We start from the raw sequence: 11,379 nt of genomic DNA, 5'->3' as shown, positions 1-11,379 counted from the left end.
TCGCCTGTTGTTCCAGCTCTAGTTTGTTGTTGCAAAAAAAGTGTGTGGGTCGCCGCCAGCGATCGAATATTTTAAAATTCCAATCAGATTGGTTAATTGGGGAGTTGCAATTGCTTGAGCGTTAAGTTAAATCTATTTTTGCACGAGTAATTCGAAGGATTAAGGCGGAAGTGTGGGATTTGGAAAGCCGCTGGAGATTCGCACATACTGGAAAATCAATCACCCGCTATCCCATTGTTCTGCTTGTGTTTGTGTACGTCTGTGTGCCTTTGTGAAGCGGCTGCACTTAATTAAAATTTAAGACAAGACAACCCAAGCAAATTTGGAGTCTTCGCGAGGCGTTGGCTTTCACTTGACGAAGAGGGCACCCCGATAAGGCGACCCAGTGAAAGCTGGCCAAGATCTTGCTGCTCAAGGTCGTTGTCAGTCTGGAAGTATGGCCGTCAGCTTCGAGAAGAATCGGGCGCAAATAGTGGCTGCCTGGAAGGATGTGCTGGACGACAAGAGCGACACGAACTGGTCCCTCTTTGGCTACGAGGGTCAGACCAACGAGCTAAAGGTGGTGGGCACCGGCGATGGCGGCGTGGATGAGCTAAACGAAGACCTTAATAGTGGCAAGATTATGTACGCCTTCGTCCGAATCGAAGACCCCAAAACGGGCCTCAACAAGTACTTGCTCATCAACTGGCAGGTGAGTCAGGCGGTGGCCTTATCTAATCGAAGTACGCATAATCTGACTGTGCTCCAATTTAGGGCGAGGGCGCACCTGTTCTACGCAAGGGTACCTGCGCCAACCACATCCGCGATGTGAGTAATTTGCTGTCTGGCGCTCACCTTACCATCAATGCCCGGAACGAGGACGATATTGACTTGGATCGGCTTCTCAAGAAGCTGAGCACCGTGAGCTCAGCCTACAGCTTTAAAGAACCTCGAGGCGCCATGGAGGAGCAGAAGGCGCCGGTTGGAACCAACTATACTCGGGTCATTCCCACAAAGGAGCTAAACGCCAGCGTTATGCAGGACTTCTGGAAAAAGGAGGAGGCCGAGGAGAAATTACGACAGGAGGCAGAGAAGGAGTCGAAGCGGCTTGAGCTTCAGAAGTTGGAGCAGGAGCAACGTAGTCGCGAGGAGAAGGAGCACAAGGAGCGGGAGAAGCTGGTCATAAGCAGCACCAAGCTCCAGCCGGCCCACGTACCCATCAAAACGTAAACAAAAACATCGGAATTTGACCTTCTCGGTAGTAAAACTTATTTTTTTTATGAAACAGGTCTCCGCAACCTTTGAGCCCTGAGAAAACTGCACCAGGATTTGCCAACAATCTGACCGATGCGGAGCGCATGCGTCAGGCGAGGAACCAGGAGGCCCGCGAATTGATTGGCTCTCGTGTGGGTGCTGCCAAGGCCATGTTTACAAAGCACACGAGCGAGGGACAACTTCAGTCCAAGTGGGTCCTTGCCACTCACCTATTTTATTGTATCAGAAATAAACTGCTCTTTTGATTCATAGACTAAATACGCAACCGCCGGCTAAACCAGCTCGCAACTCGATTGCCCAGCGCATCAACGTCTTCAACCAAAACCAGCCTCAAGATGCACCTGTGCCTTCACCACCACGCGCTGTGTCCCCTGCCAAACCGTTGCCAGTAGAGGCTCCTGAACCAGTATTCCCCGCTCCAGCTATAGCTCCTGCTGCTCCGGTAGCTGCCGAGGTTGTTTCCACAATAGCGGAGGTGGAGGAGTCGCAACCGGTAGACGATTTGCCACTGGCCCATGAAAGCGAACAGTTCTCGACTATCAAGCGATCGCCACATAGTAAATCAAACTCGCTGCAGTCTCAGTCGCCCGACGAGACCACCTCTTCCAATGAAACAGACACCGCTGTTTCCCAGGACCAGGAAGAAGAGGTCCGCACCAAGGTGTCAGTCACCGTGCAGCAGTCGCAATCGGTCAAGTCGAGCGGCATGAGCACACTGGAAAGGAATGCATGTACGTAAATCATAGCTATGATCCGTTGTTCGTTCGTATATTTTAACATGAGTGTTTTTTGTAGTAACGGATTTGGTAAACGAGGACGATTTTATCTGCCAGGAGACCTTAGGCGATCTGGGACAACGGGCACGAGCTCTATACGATTACCAGGCAGCCGACGAGACAGAGATCACTTTCGATCCAGGCGATGTCATTACGCATATCGATCAAATCGATGAGGGATGGTGGCAGGGACTGGGCCCTGATGGAACCTATGGACTGTTTCCGGCAAACTATGTCGAGATCATCAACTAGGGAAACCCAAGTGCCAAGCAGCTGGGACGCCCTTTTGCTAAATATCTACACCAATGCAGCTAGCAACTATATTTTGGATCCGGACTATAGCTACTTAAACACTTTACCCCATACTCTTGAACAATAATGCGATACACCTAGAAGAGATTCAACGATGACTAAATGCGACTATAAGATTTTTATCGTACATCACGCGTCTGTTTTTTATCTACATACATATTATTATATAACGTATAATCCATGCCACATATGCAACCCCATCATACGTTGTTCCCATCTGTATACATATTATATCATTGTTTGGCCTCGATTGCCGAAGCCGTGTTGCGTCCTTTTAAAATGTTCTTAGGATACATACAAAGTAACCACTTAGTCAGTATTTAAGGCCCGCTCCATTCCCGATCCAGGGTTCTTTTGTATATGTATTATTGATCGAGATTTATAACCTTTTCGATAATAAACTTTGATAATTGTGCAACCGAAGGATAACACAGTTTTATGGTCAACAATATCTACATTTATTTTCGCATTAATTAGTAGCATAAATAGTTATCATAGTTTTTTTTCTATAAGAGTTTACGTTCGTTTAACAATTCACCTGCAGCAAAGCCGTGAGTGGTGCACTCGGCGTGATTGAATGAATGAGTTGGCTGTGGCAAGCAAGCGCGTCTGCTGTAGATTTGTATGAGATCATACGGCGGCTTGCTGCCCCTGTTGCTGCTCATCGGTACAATTTACGTATAAAAACTGGACTCAGGTTCAAAAATATCCTCATGGTGATCTATCGCTTAAACATAATCAGCTCTTTTTAAGTGAAGCCTTGTTGCCAAATCGTTTTCGTTCTGTTAACTTCCGAATTCTATGCAGGCACATTTTCTCAATATTAATTCTCTTACTAGCCTATAATCTATGCTGTGTGGTGTTTTTGTGTGTGTGTTATGATGTGTGGGAATGAGTGGGTGTTGAGTGTTCGACACGTGAGATTTGCATATGTTTAGATAGTACGGTTGTGCTTCTACGAAATACTAGCAAAGATTCGTCGCCAGCTCCTCCTATTCACATTCACATCCACATCAAATTCACTTTCACATTTACTTAGAATTCAGTAAAATCAAGTCTGTCGCTGTCCGTTGATGAGTCGGGATCGGGACTCGCCACTTTCCTCCGCCTGTTGTCACTTGAATTTGGTTAATTTGCGTAGCTGGTTCGAAACGGTCGCCTTGTAGAGGCGCTGTGTTCATCATTCCGACGTCGTTGTGGTTGTCTCTGACTGCGCGGCGGACTGGGTGGCAGCCTCCGCGGCAGTGGCTTCGGGAGCAGCTGCGCCCTCGACGGTTGCAGCATTTGGTGGTGCTGGCAGAGGGATGGGCTCCTGCATCTTTGTAGCATCCTGTGGCTGTGGAGTCACTGGCTCCGCATTTTGGCCGGCCGCTTCTGGGGCAGCAACTGCACCTGTGTCAACCGCTGGAGATGTTGCGCTAGGTGCAGCTGCTCCTCCTGATGCCACTCTGGCATTCTCCTCGGCCTTGGCCTCCAGCACATTTATCGAAGCCTGAATGCATCTGCAAGGAACAATCGTTAAATTAATTAAACTCGATAATGGGGTTTTGTGACTGTGGTAACTTACTTGATAGCCTCCTTTCGGGCCAGACGAATGCTGTCTTTGCCGTTTGTGTCGATGGTGTCTAGCTTAAGCAGGTTGCGGGTCAGCATCTCGTCTAGGTAGGCGTACTCCTTCTCCTCGCGCGTTCCCTTGAACTGCTCCACCTTGCCCATGAGCTCCAGTACGTCGCGCTGAATGTCCTGGATCTTGTTGATCGAGTTAAGGGTATGTGGTGTCTGGGGCGGTAATCCAGCGGCTCCCTCAACTGGCACCTGATGCGCAGGTTGCGCCTGCTGGGTGTTCAAGGGCGTCGGTCTATGCTGTTGTGGAGCAGCGTGTGCCTGTGGCTGCGCCTGCGCATATGCCTGTGCCTGAGCTTGGGCCTGAGCACTAGGCGGAGCGTTCTGGTTCGGTATCTCCTTGTGGGCATTGATGATGGGCTCGGTGCGACCCTCGACGAAAATGGGAATGGTGCGCACATAGGTGCCACCCGGGGTCTGTGGAGCTGGCGGCGTGGTCTGCTGCTTTTGCTGGGGATGCGTCTGCTGGTGGGGCGCATAGTAGGTCTTGAACTGCTGACCCTGAACGGGCGGACTTGTCTGGGTGCCAAACTGTTGGCTATGTACTCCCGGTTGCTGATGCTGTTGCTGCTGATACTGCAGATTCTGCTGCTGCTGCTCTGGTGGAGGTGCGGAGTGGGATCGCAGTCCCTGATCCTGCTCGGCCACACTCTTCACGCCCATGTCGACAGTGTTTCGCAGTCCGTGCTGGTTCAAGTTAGTCGGCGGGGCACAATCAACCTCCGAGCGACCGGCAGGATCCTCCGTCTGGATGGCGGCATCGCATAGGCTCTTTGAAGGCGTCTGCGGCACCTGCTGCTGGGTTGGTCCGGTATAGACTGGCTGTTGCTGGGGCGGCACACCGAACTGGAAGTGCGTCTGGGGTTGCTGTTGGGTATACTGCGGCTGTGGCTGCTGCTGTTGCTGCTGTGGAACTTGTCCGGGTGCAGGAGCAGCTCCGGGACCACGTCTGCCTCCAAAACCATCTGGGATGTACTGGCGGAACTCCGAGGGCAGCCGATTAAAGAAGTCATCATCGTGGTCCATGTGAGTGTTGGCCCCACCGGCCATTCGACCTCTGCGGCCCATCGTTGAGAAGCGGGGGAAACCAAAGTCTGGATCGTCGAAATAGGATGGAAAGTCATCAGCATGGGCTTGACCACTGGGACCGTGCAAACTGCTCCGCTTACGTGTGTCGCCGAAGCCGGCGAAGGGGTCGTGCATCCTGCCCAGGTGCGAGCGCGGGAACATGTTGTCCATGTCCATGTTCGGTTCGAATCCAAAAGTCGGCTGCAATCAACAGAGAGCAATTATTAATATTTAAATTGGAAATATTTCGGAATGATTTTAGCTAAGAAGCTCAAATATGTATCCTTTGGTTACCGTAGGTGCCAAATTCTTCAATATGTTTCAGCTAATAGTTATTACATTTATAATTTAAATAATGTTTATAAAGTTGCAAATATTGTTTTGAAAGTAAAAGTGATTTTATCCGGTTAAAATCGTATTTAAAATAATGATAATCGCTTTTTCACATCAACTATTTGTTCTGTGTAGCAATAGAGGAGTGCAAATTGTTCGACTCGGTGGGAGAATTGTTTATAAATAACAGGGTGAGTCAGAACCATATAGATTGGGTACGAGTGTGGGCAAACAAGTGATGTCAATTGGCACTGAATGAACAGCTGTTGGGGAGCGGATGGATCTCGATGTCGATGTCGGAACCTTACCTTTTGCCTGCTCAATTTGTTTACTTTATCAATGAGCACTGGTCACTGCTCGTCAATTATTTCGCTACAAGTGTACTCTACGAGTATTTAGCTATAGCCTGAATGTCTTTTTAGCTTTTGTATGCTTTTCCGCTTGGTGACGTGATGCACTGCGTCCGATTGTTTACGTGCGAATGAGGCGACTCGTCGGCCGAGAAGGCCTTTTAAAGCGAATGGCGCCCACTCTCGAATCCGCTGGCTCATTCTGGCCACTTCTCGTAGTTTCTGAGACAGTCGAGCATTCTCGGCTCGGCTCGTCGCCTGATTTTGAGTCTCTCCTAAAAGGACGCTCTCTCTCTCTCTCTCTGCTGCTCAACTCAATTAACGGACGTGACTTGTGGAAGTACAGTGAAATAAAAGAGTCGGCTTCACTGTATCGCTTTTTTGAATTAAACGGTAGGGGCAAGATACGTGTGTTTACTTGAACAATTAGTATTGTTTTACAATACCCTTCAATTATTAATGATAATTTACTGGCTTTCTTACATAAGCGCACTTGAAGAAAATGTTTGTATTAAAAAGTTTTATAAGGCTTTTTTTTTAATGGAAAACCTTTTGTAAAAGGTATGTACATATGTTTAAAAAAGTCTTTTTGCGGTTACAAGATGTTCCTAAACTTCTCGCTATCATGGCACCGTTATCTGCTCAAAGTCCAAAGTTCAGCTTAGCACGTACCCACTGTACGTTAAGTTGGTGATGACGTTTTTATATAGTCAACGTCACCAACGCATTGCCGAGGCCCCCGCGTTGGCCAAGTTGTTGCTGAGCAACCGAAATCCACCCACGCTTCCCATTAGACAACTGGCTTGCTTCCACCGATATGCGCACATATGGAGTGCCATTGTGTGTTTACTGTACGGTGTGCCCACCTACAGCGGAAGACACAGACACGCACAGCAGACTTTGGTGAAGAATCAAGAGCGCGCCAATAGAATAGAGCGGTATTTCGATTCGACCGATTCTCGGCGCCCAAATAGAAAGAACGAGAGCATTAGCAGAGCAACGCGTCATTAGCTTGTGTGTTTTCTTCTAGAAATTTTCAAATATTTTCTGCGATTCGTTCGTGATAGATTTGGATTGCTGGCCATTAGATTAGGCCGCAAAGAAACAGCTGTACATTACTTGTCTCTGGTAAAATTCCGCACGCGTTGCGGCATTAATCATACGCAGCGTTGGCCACTAGACGAGCGCTTGACACGACATCAGCCCAGAAACTTGGCCATCCCCCCAGCAGATACTGCAAGCCTGTGCCCAGTAGGTCAACAGAGTGTGCACACACACTTGACACACTCGCAGGGGGTTGGATTTCCCATCGCCACTCTGTGAAGGGGTGAGTAGAGGCTTTTACGCAACCACACTGACTTTTCCATTGTTCCGCACTCTTATTGCGATTTAGAGAGTTTGCATAGCGCTAAAAGGCAATGCGAAATTGCCAAGGACTCAGTCCGAAAAGCGAAACAAATGGAAAAAACGCTGTGTCATAGCGCAGTAAAATAAATAAAACTTAATCGCTTTCCCCAGAATATTTCGAAAACAAAGAGTTAAGCTCGTCGGTCATTAATAGTAATTTGGAAAATGCCCAAAGTATTTAGAAAAATCTGGCCGTCCTATAAGCGCATCTGTGGAACAGATTTTGTAGAATTTAAAGAAAAGTAGTAGTATTGTAGATGTAGACTAACTTAATAGTCCATATTAAAATCACTCCTCATTTTGATTAAATTAAAGAGTGAAAAGGGTTTTCCTATGGAAATCATAGCAAATCACAGTAAACTCTTGTCGTCAGAACAACGATCCGATATCAGATAGCAGCTGGAGCAGTTGGTTCCTAGTCTACAAGTCACATTTCTGATTTGGCGTAAGGACCTCAGTTGATTCACATCTCCGAGCGTATATTACTTAACTATTTGCAAAGCACAGCATTTTCAAAGTGAGCATTTCATAAAAATTCTTTTCCACGCACTTTACCCATACAAGTTGATAGGTTTTCTTAACGAAACAATGGATTACAAGAAGCTGAAGAAAATGGAGGAGGTGGTGCACATCGGCGGCAAGGGATCTATGCGCCGCAAGCACAAGAGAATCCCATCGGCTGGTAGCGATCCGGATAATGACAAGGTGCAATCGGTTAAGTCTGTTAAGGATACGATATCTATTCCTATTATTCCAAACCAGCTGTTTCCCCGTCTAGAATCCCCACTGTACTTGAATTGCCACACGGCTAGCGAACAACAAAAACCATGACACTCATACGAATATGTCCCAGCTATGCGATCGAGGCTTTTTGGGGGCGGGGGAGATCTGGAGTGTGGGGGTTCGACCTTGCCAGGCGCCAACCTTGGGATCTCTCGCCGCTGCCGCTCGTCTGCCACCCGCTCCGCCTGTCCACCTCCCCCCTCGCCAAAGCAGCGCTGGGGGCCACTCACCTGAAAATGTTGCTGCTGCTGATTTGGAGGAACCTGCTGGTGCTGCTGGAAGTGCTGCTGCTGCTGCCTGGGCGATCCGTAAGCGTTTTGGGGACTGTGGAACTGCGCCGACTGCTGTGGCGATCCGTAGCCACCACTCACGTACTCCCGGTTCACGGGTATATTGACACCGGGACCGCCGGGTGAGACATTATTACCGGCGGCGGTGGCGGGATTGCTTTGCGCCTGATTGGCCGCCATCATAGTGGGCTTCATGGGTGATTTGCTGGCCAGGAAAATACCGTAACCGTAATCGCAATCGTATCCGTATCCGTACCGCTCGTACCGCTGGCCTAAACGCTATCGAATCCGTCGATGTTTCGCTGCGTAGCGACAATTTTTTAATATATTTCCTTTTGTTGATACTTGGCTGTGACTTTTCGTCGGCGATTACTTGTCGTGCCAGTGCCAGTTGTTGAGATTAATTTTTGGACGCGGGCTGGTGTGCACGATGGTGGCGGGGGCTTTTAATGGAGGGGTGCGGGCGCGGGCTCACCTTGAGCGACGACGCGTGCGAATACCGCTCGATTGGGGCTTCTCGTATGTTCCTGATGCTTTAGCTCCTGCTGCTGCTGTTGGTGCTGCTGCTGCTGCTTTTTTGCTAAACGACCGGAGTGTGATGTCACTTTTGGCCACACTTTCTAGCTGCCGCACACCGATACGGCCACTTTTTTACTTCCACTTTTTTCAGCTTTTTAAGTATTTCCGCTCGCGCTCTCTGGCCCTGCGCTGGTGTGTGTGTGCGAGTGTGGGTTTTCGGATTTCTATATTCAATTTAAAATATATATAGATTTTTTATTTTTGCACATTGCCACTCGGTTGTTTGTTGTTGTTTTTACGGGGCCACGCATCCACACGGGCGTCCGCACGCTGCCAAAGTTGCTCGTCGACTGAGCGCCATCGCCATTTGCTGCTAGCCATTACCGTTGAATTTGCCTTTGCCAACAGCCCCACTGTGGCGCTCTCTCTCTCTCTCGCCCCGCTCGATTCTCATCCGCTCTCCGTTCGGCCTCCATCTGTCTTTCTCTCGCGGTAAGCTTTGCTTGGCTTTTACCTGGCTCTTCTCCGGCGGTTTCAGACCTTAATTGGTAAATCTTTAATACTATCTTACGGATACGGATACCGTTCTCTCGATCCGCTCTCCCCAGCTCGCTCTCCCCACTCTCTCACTCTCTACGTGCACCGATCAGACATCAGACTTATAAATAGAAAGTTGGCCAAGAGAGCGGCTCTCTAAAACGCATTCCTCGGCAGTCGCATGGCTTCTAGAACTCAAATCTGTAACCGTAAGCCACACTGCGAGAAAATTTAACATGATAAATTTATCTAGTTGGTAGTAACTATAAAATACGACCATTTTCGCAATATAAAAAACAGTTTATAAATTCTTAAATATATAAAATAGGAAAAAACTATAGATATCAAACTCCTACGCAGAAACAAACTGTTGTGCACATCATTTAAACAAATTATTTGCTGCTTATTTTAACCTATCATTACCATTTCCTGTCGGGTCCATCATGCCATTTTTAACCAAAAATATTCAAATCATCTTCTTTTATCTCAGTGCCTTCGGGCCACCTACATACAACCACTGCGTCACAACCGCCGAAGAGCAACAACAAGTATGGCAAACACGAAGGCAAAAAGAAGGCAAAATCAGCAGCGTAAACAGTTGTCATCGCCCACTGACGAGTCTTGTTGAGCGGCCAATCAATCGATCAATGACTAACGATCTGTTGCCACATCTACCCCGCACTGGATACCTTTTCAGTTTTCGCCATAAACAAATGTACAATGTGCAGTAGCGACAGAATGTCTTCGCAAGTCGACTGTTATTGCAAAACGATCAGCTGGTTATCAGCCAGTTGTTTGGGCCAAATGTTTACTCCACCTAAGCAACCGTTAGTCACCAGCGCCATAAGCATTTTCTTTAGAATCACGAAGTGACCCACGCGCACAGCTGTGGTCAACATAATAGGGTTGTATAAAATAGATTACCCAAGAACAATATAAAAACTTTAAAATGCAAACCATTTAATAAATATAAATAAATTTAATTTGAGAACAAAGTTCGTCAGAATATAGGTCAGAGTCATTAATAATGATAACGTAAATAACTTAATGAATCATCGGTTGCATAAAGCTTTAGCCAAAATATTTTTTATTGAAGTATTGTTAAAAATATGTTTTTGATGGGGCACAATTGGTATATGTTATTAGAATTATTCTGTATCGTTTCTGAATCCATTTTGCTGATTTAGGATTTCTTTAAACATTTCTCAATTGTTTCATTATTAGTATATTAACCTCAATTGTAGATCTGGCAGAATGTGCATGCTCGTGTATGAATGTATATAATCAGACGGCCGGCGGCGGCACGCCCACCTATCTTTATCCGTTAGATTTATTTTCCAAATACTTTTTCGTTGTTTGGGCGAACCACTGCGTCGCCAGGGCATATAAAATGGAAATAATTCATAATTAAATATTGCACATCTCTGTATAGATATGAGCAAAGTGAATTGTATACGTTTATATCTGATTATAAATATACATGCGATTTTTGTTGTTATAATTGCCATGTAGATACACGAGCGAAATGCAATGCCAGGCATTTATGCATTTCAGACGTTTTTCTCGGAACTCGCATTTCAAATGTAAATATATCTTTTTTCTGAAACGGGTCAAGATAAATAAATCAGTCTCGTGAAGTTATTGTATCAATTTACCAATAAAACATCAAATTTTTAAGATTGCAGCTTATGGATAAATGGAGTATCTCACACACAATTCTTTAGAATTTTGATCTGCTCCTTTTATGGCCTCATGAATGAAACGTAAGCCGTCAAAACAAATCGCATTGAATGAGTCAATCAAAAGCAATTGTGTATCTAGCTAAATGTGCTGAAATCGAAGAACCCCCGATTCTCATAACAAAGTGAAACAAATATAAGTTTCAAATTTGGTATTTCAATGTGATTCTCTAGCAATATGACTCTCTAATTGTAAACAAAATAAGGATTGGTTTTCGATTGTAATTCTAAACTTCTATTACATTTTGTGGATTTTTTTGGGTTTTTGGTAAATATTGAGTCATTAATGATATGTTTGAATAAACTTCTAACTTAATTTACTGATGCATTGGTTAGTTTCAATGATTTTCTCAGATATAAACTATTTTTTGTTAACTTAAGATCAAAA

At 46.2% G+C, this 11,379-nt stretch overlaps 2 protein-coding genes and 1 long non-coding RNA gene across 5 annotated transcripts; 2 read left to right on the top strand and 1 right to left on the bottom strand.

Moving 5' to 3' along the window:
• The first annotated feature begins 23 nt into the window (after window positions 1–23).
• On the top strand, window positions 24–2,765 carry LOC6605593 (drebrin-like protein). The gene is made up of 5 exons (XM_002030376.2): window positions 24–691; window positions 754–1,205; window positions 1,268–1,444; window positions 1,507–1,985; window positions 2,050–2,765. Exons 1-5 carry the CDS (start codon window positions 437–439, stop codon window positions 2,280–2,282), a joined length of 1,596 nt encoding a protein of 531 aa, XP_002030412.1. The 5' UTR covers window positions 24–436; the 3' UTR covers window positions 2,283–2,765.
• Window positions 2,766–2,776: 11 nt separating this feature from the next.
• Window positions 2,777–9,052, bottom strand: LOC6605592 (BAG domain-containing protein Samui). 3 transcript variants are annotated; one of them, XM_032717620.1, is made up of 4 exons: window positions 8,137–9,052; window positions 5,135–5,234; window positions 3,910–5,059; window positions 2,777–3,844 (listed from the first exon to the last, which is right to left on the bottom strand). In XM_032717620.1, exons 1-4 carry the CDS (start codon window positions 8,389–8,391, stop codon window positions 3,523–3,525), a joined length of 1,827 nt encoding a protein of 608 aa, XP_032573511.1. In that variant the 5' UTR covers window positions 8,392–9,052; the 3' UTR covers window positions 2,777–3,522. The 3 variants fall into 3 exon arrangements, with proteins under 3 accessions (XP_032573511.1, XP_032573510.1, XP_032573512.1); XM_032717619.1 differs by having other exon boundaries at window positions 3,910–5,234; XM_032717621.1 differs by lacking the exon at window positions 8,137–9,052 and adding an exon at window positions 5,675–5,854 and having other exon boundaries at window positions 3,910–5,234.
• On the top strand, window positions 6,789–11,217 carry LOC116800928. Its single transcript, XR_004361684.1, has 3 exons — window positions 6,789–7,043; window positions 9,743–10,835; window positions 10,931–11,217. It is a non-coding gene; the product is annotated as an uncharacterized LOC116800928 (long non-coding RNA).
• Window positions 11,218–11,379: the final 162 nt, after the last annotated feature.

The sequence above is a fragment of the Drosophila sechellia genome, chromosome 3L, assembly GCF_004382195.2.
Source record: "Drosophila sechellia strain sech25 chromosome 3L, ASM438219v1, whole genome shotgun sequence".
Lineage (NCBI taxonomy): Eukaryota > Metazoa > Arthropoda > Insecta > Diptera > Drosophilidae > Drosophila > Drosophila sechellia.
This window is presented reverse-complemented; position numbering and strand designations above follow the sequence as displayed.